Below are 15,190 nucleotides of genomic sequence, written 5' to 3'. Positions count from 1 at the left end.
ATTTTAAACATACAACTTGCTTGTGCACATTTTGTGTTTCAGTTCAACTTGAAAATGTTTGAATGATTTGGTTCTTCATGACAGTCCACTTTGTCTTGAGCTAAAAAAAAAAGGTGCTTAATTAGTAAGTGTTGAAGTTGTATTATAATAATACTCAATTTTTCACTGTCCTGAAAATATGTGCAAAGCTTACTATATAAATGTGTATTTGTGCAGACATCATTTCAGTGGATGTAAATATTCAGTAAATATTTTATACAATATGTTAAAAACTTATCTCTCTTTTTATTTTTTTATTTAAAGGTTGAACATTAAGTTGTGAAGTAACATTATAGGTTTATTGATAGTATTAAGTATGGTAAAATTTAGCCCTAACTAAACAAAAACTGCATTATATTGAATATAGGCTAAACTGAAAGGCTCACCAATGTTAGGTGTAAGACAAGTGGACTTTCAGTGTCTGTGATTAGAATTATTTTGTATTATTCTAGAAATGCTATATGTACATAAGTATTTTTGCAATAAATATACTGAGTTAATTGCAATGTTTTGTGGGTTTCTGCTAGTATTTAAATAACAGTACTTGTGAATTGGATTACATTTGGTATTTCTTTTTTTTTATTAATTTTTTACAGGCTATAGGAACGAGAATACAACTGGAAAGACTTGGTTCCACAGCATGTTTTACAAATATAAAATCTCAACCACCTCCATTAGGACTTGTACAACTAACACATTGTCAGGTTAAGTATAGTATTATTTAAGGATTATTTTTTCATTGTCTTGATTTACTCTGTAAGAGTTAAAACTTCTGAATGCCTGTTTTAAATATGTATTGATTCTAGCATAAACATTTGTATTTATTAATGTTTTAAGAAGTTTGATTTCTGATACTGATTTTTCTTCATTAGTTTTGTTTGAGAACAGATAAAGTATTATTACTGAACTGTGTGTTTAATGCATTACCTTCAAACTGGGTAATTTTACTATAGTGAATGTAGTATGTATGTCAGTATCTATGTATGTAACCAAAAGTTCTGTACCATCTACTGAATGGCACTACAAAAAAATCCTTTAAAATATTTCACACTTTGGATATTCAAGATTCAGACAATTAAAGGAATAACTGGTATGTGCAACAAACATTTCTTTATATTAGAACACAATTTTAACTGAAAACATTTTCTTCACAACAGAACATGACTTTTGCTAGTTCTGTTGGTGAGGGTTTGGTTATATCTTTATTGATGTAATATTTAAATTTAGTACTGAGAAACTGAAGTTATTAAAAGAAAAACTTATTTTATCAATATATGGTACCATGTTTAATATATAAAAACATTACAGTTTTATACAACTGTTTGTTATTTCTAACAGCACATAGGGTGGCACTTCTGTTAGTCTATATTATTAGAATAAGAAAATTTTAAAAGTCATTATAGTTCATACTTTTGTTTTTGTTCATTTGAAGTTTTATTAATTTTCAAGTAGTTTCAGAAATGGGTAAATGGAACATTCCAGCCATTGCATATTAAGTCTTGTTTGTAAATTGATATAGACATGTATTATACTTTATAAAGTTTTGACAAATATTTTTCATGAAAGTAAAAGTATAGATTACAATTGCATCCTAACTTATATTTGACAATTATTATTATTCATTAAAAATGATTTTTTTTGTGCTGTGTTTATACAGTCTCGAATTTCAGTGCTCCTCAAAAAAATTTCTTCATGAAGTTAATAGAAAACATTCAACAAGAGCTGGCAAAGAACAAAGAAATGAAGGTAAGTGTTTGTTAATAAATATGGAACATAAGAAAATACTAGGTAACATATGGATATAGTGTTTGACTGCATATAGTTCCAACTTAGGCAGTTTTTTTTAATATAGTTTGTTTATTTGTTGATTGTATTATGACATCTTACAATATGATATTAGTTTGTTTTTTTTTTTTTTCTGCTTTGAAGCTAGTGTTTTATACCTTATTTTCAAATATCTTGGTTTTAGCTGGAGCCTGCTACTATAAAATACTGCATAAATATTATGATACCATAGATCTTTAAATAATTTTATTGGTAATGTTAAATGCCTTGAAATTTTACTATATATAAACTACGATTTATCTCTTTTATATGGTATTGTCTGAAAATTGGGGATCCTAGTCTTCCTGCATACTTTAAGTGTTTTCCCTTGAAACAGAACATTACAGATTCTGTAAGGCTTCTGTTATTTCAGGTTGTCAAATATGTCAAATGCTAATTTTCACAAATAGGTCCATGTTTAATAAATGAGTCTGTTTAATGCAGATATTGTAAGCAATAAACATGATTAGATTTGTTTCAGTTTTTACTGTGAAATTCTACTAGATCAAAAGCAAAGTTAAAAGTTTTGTATTGCATTATCAAACCTAGCCTCCATGGCAAGTAACTGAGATACCAGTATGACCATTTTGATGGTTATTTTTCTTTGTATTGTTTTCTATTCATTATTATAAGCCTATGCATAAAAGAAAACATGTAGAATAATAAGCTTGGTTTACACTGATGATCACTAAAATGAACACAAAATTATTGTAATAATATAAAGTAACCCAAGAGAACCTTTGAACTGCTGCTAACAGTGTTAATATCAATGGGCCTACCCATGATAATTTGGTTTGAGCACAGTGCATTGCCAATACAGATTACTGAAAGTTTCACTTTTAACTTTTAAATATTTTGTATAATTGTAAAAAAGCATCTTTATTGTGGGAGTAAGTAACAAAACAGAGCTGATATTTTCTTATTCCATCAACAAATTATAATTGTTCATCTTTAACCTGTTGACTGCCAAGTATTTCAGCTGCAATACAACTCTAATGATTCTTCGTTTTGGATGAAAGTAAAACAATTTGTAAGTAGGTCAAATGCATGTATGGTGCTGACATCTAGCGTTGAAGTTAGGTATTATTGAGAATGAATTAACTCGTTCGTGGCACTCTGTTACCGATCAGATTGGATGAGTTATCTCATCTACGGCACTAAACAGGTTAATGACATTTCTCAATTGGAAAAAACTAAACCTGCGTCTCAAAAGTGTCACCTAAATTTTTTGTTGTGTCCTCTGAAGTTTGTTACAAGGTACAACACATGGGTCCATTAAACTGTAGAATCTAGGAACAACAATGTTTAAAATTAGTCAATTAGTTATACTTATAGTATGATAGGATGATTGTGTAAGTTTAGGGACCTGTAGTAGGTCTCTAGTGCATAAATAAAACTTTTCAGCTGAGGTTGGAAGTGTTTTTCCATTTGTCAACCTAAACTGAAAATTTATTTATATATAGAAGTTTTCAAAGAAGTGATGTATTTTTAGTTTGGTAAAATGAATTTCTTAATACAATCTGTACATTACGTATATGCTTGATAGAGTTGGGTCGTATGTGGAATTTGATAATTGATTGTTGAGCTCATTAATGAAGGACACTCCCCAAAATGTTTATTTTCATGAGTTGACTAAAAACCAAAGTTTATAACACGTAAGTTGAATTTCAATACTTGTAGTGGACAAAGAATGGATAAGCCATTGTGTAAGACATAATAGCAATATTTCAATTATTTGATTAATTGGAATAATTGAAAATATCAATAATTGTAAATCCTAGTTTCTGTTAGTTTATTATTTTTGTTAATTTTTATTCTAGTCAATTGAGCTTAACAAATTTAAATTAATCCAAAATAATAATGAAATATCATAATAGCAAAATTTTTATTATAGTTGGAATAATTAAAAAACAGCAGTAATTAGAGACATTAGTTGATCATTTTAATGATATTATTGTATGATATTATTCAATTTAAACATAATTCTGATGTGTTGATTACTTTACTTGACACTAATCAAATACTCATCAGTAATTGATTGAGTTCATACTTGTAATATTAAATCATCTATAGTAAGGATAGCTAATTATTTGAATACCAGTGTGAGAACACTATTTAGTTACGTTTATAGGATTATAAATCACTGATACCTTTCCATAAGTTCCATGAATAATCAGAATTATTTACAGAATGTTCTTACACAAGTCTTTACGTCTATTTGATATTTTGGTAATAAGAGGGTTGAAGAAACAGCTTTTAATGTTTCCTTACTTAAATATTTGGGATATCGTCCAATAAGAAATGTTTTATTAATTTATTTAGTCTGTTTAATGTACATTTTTGCCACTGTATTTTGCATTAAAGCTGTTAAAATGCATGTATGTTTACAAAAGCATTTGATATGATTTAGGAAAGTCTTAGGAAGTTCAGAGAAGAAGCTGAAAAGTTGGAACAGTCAGAAGCTTTGCAGAAAGCAAGGAAAAAATATGTAAGTTTGAGTTTCAGAAGTGTTTTTTTGAAATTAGATCATGATACCAATGTGTGTGTGTGTTAATATATATATATATATATTAGTGAAAATAAATACATTTTAGTGAAGCTAACTAGTAAAATAAGTAAACTCATAAGGAAGGACTGCATTAAAAACAGCAAATCTACATCTCTGACTAATTATATTAGTTTATTAAAACTCAAAAACAAGCCGAAACAAAAACAAGTTAAACAAAACATGCACTTACCTCTAAAACCTAGGGTACATTTTATAATTCCACATTGCAGCTTGTACTTTGGGATCATGTAAGTTGATGTAGTGTTTTTGTTCAGTGTGGTTTTGTTTTAACTTGTTTTTGAGCTATAACAAACTAATATATATATATATATATATATATATATATACATATATATACTTGATGCTGCAGTATTATTTGTGTTAATGCAATTTTATATCTAAATTTAAATTAACTTGATATGATAATTAATGCTTTATTGATCAATTAATTTAATTTTATATCCATTACTTATAGGAATCTATAGAAGCTGAAACAGTAAAAAGTTCTCAGGTTCTGAAAGAACAACTTGAAAGTTGGAAAGATAAACTTAAAGAGGTATGTTATGAAACATGAATGAACAATGAAGTTGCTTTAGGTGGTAAATCACTAGCTAGTAGCACAGTAACTGCTGACAGACTTATAATTAGGCTTAGTGTTTTGTTGCATATTCAGATGAAAAGAAACAAGTTTCAGTTGTTAATTGTTCAAAAAATGGTTTACAGAGGGCTACTAGTATGATTCCATAGAGAGGGGGTTTATCTTACAGAGATAGGTTAGACTCTTTAAATTATTTTCTCTTGAGAAGATAAGGAGATGCTTTTATTGAATTTTACAAGATTATCTGGAGGATTGATAGTGTAGAGGCTTCTGTTTTCTTTGTGCTATATGCTGAAGATGGGTTGAACCCAGTTAAGACAGTTTTATTTTTCTAATAGGATGATTGACTTAAGGAATTATATGTCATCAGGCTGGCACTTACAGGAAGTTAATTAAAGAATCAACAATTTCCTGATTTACATTTAAACTTTTTTTTTTCATAGGTAATTGAGTAAGGACAGCCTTGAAGGACAAAATTGTTCATTTTTCTCTATAGGTTATAAATGTTATTGATTTTTATTTTTGATATCCTTATGTTTTTGCCTTGAAAATAGTACATTATGAAATTTAGTAATATTACCTTACCATTTGATATTTGAAAACATGCTTTTGTTAGTGCTGACTAATTTACTATTTTCAAAAGGATAAATTGAAACATAAAACAGGTCTAATTGGTACAGGTGTTGTTACTTCTCATTATATGTCATCATAACAATGAGAGAGAAATGTTGTTATTAATTGATCTGTTTTTAAAATAAAGATATTTTTGCTTCTCTTTGGTTCAGGTTAAGTGAAAAAAAGTATTTTGAATATTCTCACACATAATGTATTCTAGAGAAGGAAATGAAAGTACAGTAACACTGACTTACATTTTTTCTCATAGGGACCATTATGTGCTGTTGGCCATTGATTTGCTTTAGAGCTTTTTAGTGAAATGTATAAGAAGCAACATTTATTATGAACTGAAAGTTTGTGAGTGTATATGGATATATCTCAAGTACTTTGTGTATAAATGTATATACGTTCTTTCTCTTAAGGGTACCATGGTATTAGTTAAAAGTGTTAGTACAAACATTAAATAACTTCATTTATGTGAAGCAGAGAAACCAAAAACTGGTATATAAAAATTCCAAATTTTTAATAAACTGTTTAAGTATAATTTATTTTATCAATGAATATGTTAGATTATATCTTCATTTTAACCCTGTAATAAACGTTTTATTTACTTTACCATCTAGCTAAAAACAAATATTATATGGAGGTAGACAACATACATGAATAAAAGTATACAATTAATATGTTGGCTCCTAAGCCTATTTTACTGATACTTTCCAGGGTTCCACTAGTCATTTTGCAATTACTCTTTTTAGGAAGAGTGTATATGTAGACATTGTGTCTCATCCAATAAGTGGTCCTTTAAAAAGAAAATAGAGCATGACTTACAGGTGGGTCATGGGGGTCTTACTGGTAGACTGTCATAACCTAGTAGTGAGTCGTGTGGGAGCCAACATGTTAATGGTATATTTTCTTCATTCAAGAAGATTTAAAAATAAAAGCTTCTCATATAATTAAAAATAACATTTTACACATATGTTATGGCAATATAACATAGATATTTCATTACGTAATAATTTATGCAAAGTATTTGAAAATTGTGTATGGTAGAAGATGCTAAAAAATTTAATGAAACTAAAATAATGAACTGGAAGTGTAATATGCATATATTACAGTTATTTGCACTTTGACATTCTCTTAGAAGTTTTTGCTATATTTTTGTAGAAAGCTTAAGAAAAATGCAACAATTAGGGATAAATGTTATATAACAGTGCAGTTGATCTTTAAGTGATCGAACAGATTAACTTTACTGTACAAGCTAAAAGTCTTGGTGTTTGAAACTACTGTCAGTTTGTGGTAAGTTTTTTATTGTGCATTGTATTATTAATTCAACTGTTTAAAAATAACAAATATTAGATCATAGAGTTATCACTTAAATAGCTTTTTCAGAAAAATGTTTTTATAGTAAGTTTAATGAGTAGAGGTGGTAATTTATGTGCAGAATACTGACAAAAGATTTCTACTGCATTGATTGCATTTTATTCTGATAAACTAGGGAATTGAAGAAGCTCAGAAGAGTGAATTAGGAAAAAAAGGTTTAGAAATTACTGAAGAGATCACCAAGTCAGCAAGAAGTGCAGCAGAATCTTTAAGTAAACACAGAGAACAGCTGAGTAAGAGCGAAAAGTTAAAAACTGTTTCTGAGGTAGTTTGCTCATTTCTTAATTTGTAATTATTGGTTTTGTTTTGCAACATATTTTTTACAAATCACATTTTTTCTGTTGGGAACGTAACACATTTCTTACAAATAAATTTTTTTTTCTTCATGTTAATGTTTAATTCAAGCATTCAGTTTCTTCAATTAATATTTCTAATAGCTTTATTTTCTCTGTACCTTTACTGATTTTTAGTAAAATAATTTTCTATTACTTATCTGTGTAAATGGATAGTTTTACTTCAGTTTGGATAATGATTTATCTTCAATATTCTTTGTAGGGGGTTAAAGCAGTAAGGCAAGAAATCAGTGAGAGTACCTTTAGTAGAGTAGGAGTATACAAACCACCAGGTGAGTTTAATTTTGTATTTTATTTCATAACATTTGTAATTAACTCACATGCACCTTCAATTGTTTTTAGACTTATTCTTATGTTAGTTTTATTTTGAAAAAATGTATTATTTGCCAGAAAAAATTCAAACTTGGGTCATAATGAAAGCAAAAGAGGTAGTGTTGACTAAGAAATCACTTATTAAAATCAACTGCTGTACTATATTTATTAGACTCTTAGAAATGCCAAAGGAAGCTTTTTTACTTATATTAAAATTAAGGATAATCTGCATAACGTTATTTAAAATAAAAGCTTCTCTATAATGAATTATAGATTATTTATCTAGCTGCTTCTGATGGATACATCTTGAGACTGATAAAAAATGTATCTCATAGTAATTTCTTAAAAATATCTATTGTTCAACTTTTGTTGTATATATATACATATTGTCAAGTGTTTTATGCAGGAATTAGGTACATATATTTTCATTATAATTGCATCACCTTGTGACATCTGTTAAACTTGTAATATGAAATCATGTGTAAACTGTAGTACGTATTAGTTTGTCCAGAAATAAATGTCATTTTTGGACTGCAAAGTTAGGAAAAGTATAAACCAGTGTTGTAAAACATGCTTTAATTAAAGTAAGCACCATTTGCTCCAACACATTTTTGCCAATGTGTAATAATGCTGTTTATGTCCCTGCTATAGAAATCAGAGTTTCTGTGGTTAATGAACTCACTGAAAGATTCTTCTGCAGCTGCCTGGTTGTGAAACCATTTGTTGTTCAAAAAGTTGGCTTGAAAAAATGAAAATCTGTAGGAGAAAGGTCTGGGAAATAAGATGGATGAGGCAGAACCCAGATTCCCAACTTGTTCAATTTTGAAGCATCTGGACAGATCTCATAATGCTGATTTTATTGATCTTCAGCCAGCTTGTGCGGAACCCACTTATCTAACTTTTTCCATCTTTCCAATCACACTCATGTGGTTGGCAATGCTTGATTTGCTTGCACCAAGCTATTCTGGAAGCTCATGTACTGTTGTGCGAGGATCTGTCTCAACTGCTTCCCTTAATGTGTTTTCATTTAAGGATGGTTTCATTCCATGACTTTCGTGGTCTTCAAGACTTTTACCTCCAGGTCAAAACCTTTGGAATCAATGCAGAACTGTACATTCTGTAACAGATCCATGTTTAAGTGCCTGGTTGATGTTCTGTGTAGTTTTGGTAGCTTTTTGTCCAAGTTTGAAGTTGTAGAGGAAAATCAGATGAATGTCTTTCTTGTCTATGCTGCCTTGGGGTTTTCAAAAGTTACTCTGAGTAGAGTTGAAACAGCAGACATTTAAGACACCTTGTAGGCGACAAACATTGGATTAAACCGATCAGCTAATGATTAGTTACTCAATATTCAGCTTCTAAATGTCAATGTGAGAATTCTGACATTCATTTCTGGACAACCTAATACAGTGTAGTGTATTTTAATACATCATGGCTAGAACTTGCCATTAGTATCCCAGGTTATGGTTTGAAAGGAAAAATGTTTGATCATGATATGCCTCTGAAGACACACTTTAAGATGTGGGAATGCTATGACAGTTATTTATATTTTTGAATATAAGCTATGTTGGTTTACCTATTACTGAGTGGTTTCTTTCTTATCTAAAGCTTTAGAGTAGGAATGGCTGTGTTCAGTCTCTGTGATTTGAATGTTTAGCTCACTCCACTTAGTTTCATCCATGTAGAAAATAACAAATATTAAATTTATACACCGTTGTTATGTCAAATATTAAATTTATACACCATTGTTATGTCAAATACTAAATTTATACACCATTGTTGTACAAATACTAAATTGATACACTAATGTTAAACCAAATACTAAATTCATACACCAATGTTATACCAAATAATAAATTTATACATCAACATTATACCAAATACTAAATTTATACACCAATGTTATGTTAAATACGGAATTTATACACCAGTTTTATACCAAATACAGTGGTACCTCGGTTCTCGAACTTAATCCATTTCAGAAGGCTGTTCAAAAACCGATTTGTTCGTAAACTGAATCAATTTTTCCCATAAGAAATATTGTAAATTAAATTAATCCGTTCCAGACCTCCAAAAATTATGCATTATGAAGCATTTTAAGTAAAAATATTGCTTATTTATACCTGTATAATAATACTTGCATGTATAAAGTCAACCACAAAAGCTATAAACACAATAAAAAAACAATAAATGAAAATTTAACTGCACATTACCTGTGCTGAGGAGAGCTGATGGCGTAAGTGAAAGGTGGTGAGGAACGTGGAGAGTAGGAGGGTTATTATTGTTTGGAAGGGGAGTCACCTTCCGTAAAAACGTCAGGTAACTCTCCTTCTGGGGCTATTTCTCTTTTCTGTCTCTTTGCACCGCTACAACCTGCTTGAGACTCACTGGACTTATTTCTCACTAAAAACTTGTCTAGTGAGGTTTGTTTCTGCCTGCATTTTAAAATGTTTCTGAAGTAAGACATGGCATTGTCATTGAAAAAGTTTGTGCTGCGGTTTGCTACAGCTTTGTCAGGGTGAAATTTTTCCAGAAAACTTTGTAACTCTCCCCATTTTCCACACATTTCCTTGATTAGTGAACTTCCTCCCTTCCCTCCTCCTCATCTGAAGACACTTTCTCAGTTGCCTTCTGTTGCTGCTCCTTCTGAAGGTCTTGGAGTTCTTCCATGGTGAGCTTAGTGTTGTGGTCTTCCACCAAGTCCTCCACATCATCACCACTCACATTCAAGCCCATACACTTGCCTAGTGAAACAATATCCTCAACAACAGGCTCAGCCTCACAGCCTTCAAAGTCTCTATCTGCCATTGAGTCTGGCCACAATTTCTTCTAGGCTGACTTAATGGTCCTCAAAGGCACTTCCCTGCAGGCTTTGTCTATGATCCTCAAACAATGGAGGATATTAAAGTGATTTTTCCAGAACTTTCTGAGGGTTAACTCTGTGTCAGAGGTCACTTCAAAGCACCTTTGAAACAGTGCTTTGGTATAGAGTTTCTTAAAGTTTGATATGAGTTGCTGGTCCATGGGTTGAATAAGAGGAGTCGTGTTTGGGGGCAAGAACTTCACCGTAATGAAACTGTACTCCTCCACCAACCCATCCTCCAAGCCTGGTGGGTGAGCAGGTGCATTGTCCATCCCAAGAAGGGCCTTGAGTGGCAACTGTTTTTCCGTGAGGTAATTCTTTACACGTGGGGCAAACGCTTCATGGACCCACTCCATAAAAAATTGCTTGGTTACCCATTCTTTACTATTAGCCCTCCACATGACATTTAGTTTACTTTTCAGGACATTATTTTTCTCAAAAAACCCTCGGGTTCTCAGAATGGTACACAAGCAAAGGTTTAAGTTTTAAGTTCCCACTTGCATTACTACATAACAATAGAGTTAGCCTGTCCTTCATTGGCTTGTGTCCTAGCAGTGACTTCTCCTCCCTGGTGATGTAGGTCCTCTTTGGCATTTTCTTCCAAAAGAGGCCTGTCTCATCACAGTTGAACACTTGTTGGGGAATAAAACCCTCAGCTTTTACATAGTCCTTAAATTCCCTAACAAATTTATCAGCAGCATCTTTGTTAGAACTGGCACCCTCCCCATGTCTCACCACACTATGTATGCCACTTCTCTTTTTAAATTTTTCAAACCACCCCCTACTAGCCTTAAAGGCATCACTTGTATCAGCACTCGTTCCAGGGGTGTTTTTCAGGAGGTCAGCATGCAACTGCTTTGCTTTCTCACAAATGATGGTCTCAGAAATGCTATCACTAGCTAACTTTTTTCGTTCACCCAAACCAACAAAAGTTTTTCTACCTTTTCCATTGTTTACGATCTTTGTTTTGTAAGCACTGTCACTTGCTTTGCAACATCAGCTCCTTTGATGATTTCTTTATTTTTCAGTATAGTGCAGACTGTAGACTTCACCATACCAAACTGTGTAACAAGGTCAGACACACGAACACCACTCTCATACTTCGCTATGAGATCTTTTTTCACCTCTATTGTGGCTCTAACAACTTTTCTTTTTGGTTTGCTACTTTTATTATCCTTTTTTAACCCCATGTTGGCTTATTTAATCAGAATATTTAGAAAAACAACAACAAAAAAAAAAAGAAAAACGAGAATGTTCACAGCAGAATTTAGTGGACTGAGCGACACGTGTGGGTAAAATGTTTTGGGCAAGCTAGGCGAAAAATGGTCGAAGGGTTGTTAGGGCCACCAGTCTGGTTATTTCGGGGTTCAGGCCACAACAGCTTAGTTTGGGAAACGAGTTTATGTTTGACAACTGAGACATTTTTTTCTTAAAAAATTTGTTCGAAAACCAAATTGTTCAAAAAGGGAGTCGTTCGAAAACTTGAGATACCACTGTTCTAAATTTATACACCAATGTTGTACCAAATACGAAATTCATACACCAATGTTATACCAGATACTGAATTGATACACCAATGTTATACCAAATACTAAATTTATACACCAATGTTATATCAGATATTAAATTGATACACCAATGTTATACCAAATAATAAATTTATACACCAATTTTATACAAATACTAAATTTATACATCAATGTTATACCAGATACTAAATTAATACACCAATGTTATATCAGATACTAAATTGATACACTGATGTTATACCAAATAATAAATTTATACACCAATGTTATACAAATACTAAATTTATACATCAGTGTTATACCAGATACTAAATTAATACACCAATGTTATATCAGATACTAAATTGATACACCAATGTTATACCAGATACTAAATTTTTACATCAGTGTTATACCAAATAATAAATTGATACACCAGTGTTATACCAGATACTAAATTTATACATCAGTGTTGTACCAAATAATAAATTGATACACCAGTGTTATATCAAATAATAAATTTATACATCAATGTTATATAAGATACTAAATTTATATCCCAACATTATACCAAATAATAAATTTATATACCAATGTTGTACCAAACAATAAATTTATACACCAATGTTATACCAGATAATAAATTGATACAGCAATGTTATACCAAATAATAAATTTATATACCAATGTTGTACCAAATAATAAATTTATACACCAATGTTATACCAGATACTAAATTGATACACCAATGTTATACCAAATGATAAACTTATATTCCAATGTTGTACCAAATAATAAATTTATACACCAATGTTATACAAAATAATAAATTTATATACCAATGTTGTACCAAATAATAAATTTATACACCAATGTTATACAAAATAATAAATTTACACACCAATGTTATACCAAATAATAAATTGATACACCAGTGTTATACCAAATAATAAATTTATATACCAATGTTGTACCAAACAATAAATTTATACACCAATGTTATACCAGATACTAAATTTATACACCAATGTTATATCAGATACTAAATTGATACACCAATGTTATACCAAATAATAAATTTATACACCAATGTTATACCAAACAATAAATTTATACACCAATGTAACACCAGATACTAAACTTATACACCAATGTTATACCAGATACTAAATTTATACACCAATGTTATACCAGATACTAAATTAATACACCAATGTTATACCAGATACTAAATTTATACACCAATGTTATACCAGATACTAAATTAATACACCAATGTTATACCAGATACTAAATTGATACACCAATGTTGTACCAGATACTAAATTGATACACCAATGTTGTACCAAATAATAAATTGATACACCAATGTTGTACCAAATAATAAATTTATACACCAATGTTATACCAGATACTAAATTTATACACAAATGTTATACCAGATACTAAATTTATACACCAACGTTATGCTAAATACTAAATTGATACACCAATGTTATACCAAATAATAAATTTACACACCAATGTTATACCAGATACTAAATTTATACACCCGTGCTATACCAGATACTAAATTTATACACCGCTACACTTTTTTCACTGCTATAAAGATCTTTTCCGTATCAAGGCAGAATAAACATCAGTGTTGGAACATTTGACAGTCTTGAACTTCGAAGATTATAGAAAGATTGTGGTGATATGGTGATATCAATTGTTGTCATGGTTACCAGTCTTTCCACCTAGGATCAGATTCAGGCCAACACCATCATGTCCTTTAGTCCTCAGGACATTTCTGAAAACAGCAGCCAGATTGTAAAATGTAATCTAGTGTCTTGTAAGAAAAAGGAATGAGTAATAAGTAGACTAAGGTGATTATATATGTTACTAACCACAACAGTGAGTTTAAGTAATAAGTAGACTAAGGTGATTATATATGTTACTAACCACAACAGTGAGTTTAAGTAATAAGTAGACTAAGGTGATTATATATGTTACTAACCACAACAGTGAGTTTAAGTAATAAGTAGACTAAGGTGATTATATATGTTACTAACCACAACAGTGAGTTTAAGTAATAAGTAGACTAAGGTGATTATATATGTTACTAACCACAACAGTGAGTTTAAGTAATAAGTAGACTAAGGTGATTATATATGTTACTGTTACTAACCACAACAGTGAGTTTAAGTAGTAAGTAGACTAAGGTGATTATATATGTTACTAACCACAACAGTGAGTTTAAGTAATAAGTAGACTAAGGTGATTATATATGTTACTAACCACAACAGTGAGTTTAAGTAATAAGTAGACTAAGGTGATTATATGTGTTACTAACCACAACAGTGAGTTTAAGTAATAAGTAGACTAAGGTGATTATATATGTTACTAACTACAACAGTGAATTTAAGTAATAAGTAGACTAAGGTGAATATATATGTTACTAACCACAACAGTGAGTTTAAGTAGTAAGTAGACTAAGGTGATTATATATGTTACTAACCACAACAGTGAGTTTAAGTAATAAGTAGACTAAGGTGATTATATATGTTACTAACCACAACAGTGAGTTTAAGTAATAAGTAGACTAAGGTGATTATATATGTTACTAACCACAACAGTGAGTTTAAGTAATAAGTAGACTAAGGTGATTATATATGTTACTGACCACAACAGTGAGTTTAAGTAATAAGTAGACTAAGGTGATTATATATGTTACTAACTACAACAGTGAATTTAAGTAATAAGTAGACTAAGGTGAATATATATGTTACTAACCACAACAGTGAGTTTAAGTAGTAAGTAGACTAAGGTGATTATATATGTTATTAACCACAACAGTGAGTTTAAGTAATAAGTAGACTAAGGTGATTATATATGTTACTGATCACAACAGTGAGTTTAAGTAATAAGTAGACTAAGGTGATTATATATGTTACTAACTACAACAGTGAGTTTAAGTAATAAGTAGACTAAGGTGATTATATATGTTACTAACCACAACAGTGAGTTTAAGTAGTAAGTAGACTAAGGTGATTATATATGTTACTAACCACAACAGTGAGATCAAGTAATAAATAGAGTAAGGTGATTATATACGTTACTAACCACAACAGTGAGTTTAAGTAATAAGTAGACTAAGGTGATTATATATGT

General features: G+C 30.4%; 1 protein-coding gene across 1 annotated transcript in view; it reads left to right on the top strand.

The window, feature by feature from the left end:
* The window catches only part of LOC143222448 (mitochondrial import inner membrane translocase subunit TIM44-like), a 45,137-nt gene that overhangs the window by 8,927 nt on the left and 21,020 nt on the right, over positions 1–15,190 (top strand). Inside the window, exons 2-6 of the mRNA XM_076448978.1 lie at positions 636–1,785; positions 4,274–4,351; positions 4,887–4,967; positions 7,120–7,269; positions 7,560–7,629. Of these exons, the coding sequence (XP_076305093.1) occupies positions 1,732–1,785; positions 4,274–4,351; positions 4,887–4,967; positions 7,120–7,269; positions 7,560–7,629 (433 nt within the window). The 5' untranslated portion in view covers positions 636–1,731. The remainder of the gene's footprint in view (positions 1–635; positions 1,786–4,273; positions 4,352–4,886; positions 4,968–7,119; positions 7,270–7,559; positions 7,630–15,190) is intronic.

Source organism: Tachypleus tridentatus, chromosome 8 (genome assembly GCF_004210375.1).
Source record: "Tachypleus tridentatus isolate NWPU-2018 chromosome 8, ASM421037v1, whole genome shotgun sequence".
Classification (NCBI taxonomy): Eukaryota; Metazoa; Arthropoda; class Merostomata; order Xiphosura; family Limulidae; genus Tachypleus; species Tachypleus tridentatus.
This window is presented reverse-complemented; position numbering and strand designations above follow the sequence as displayed.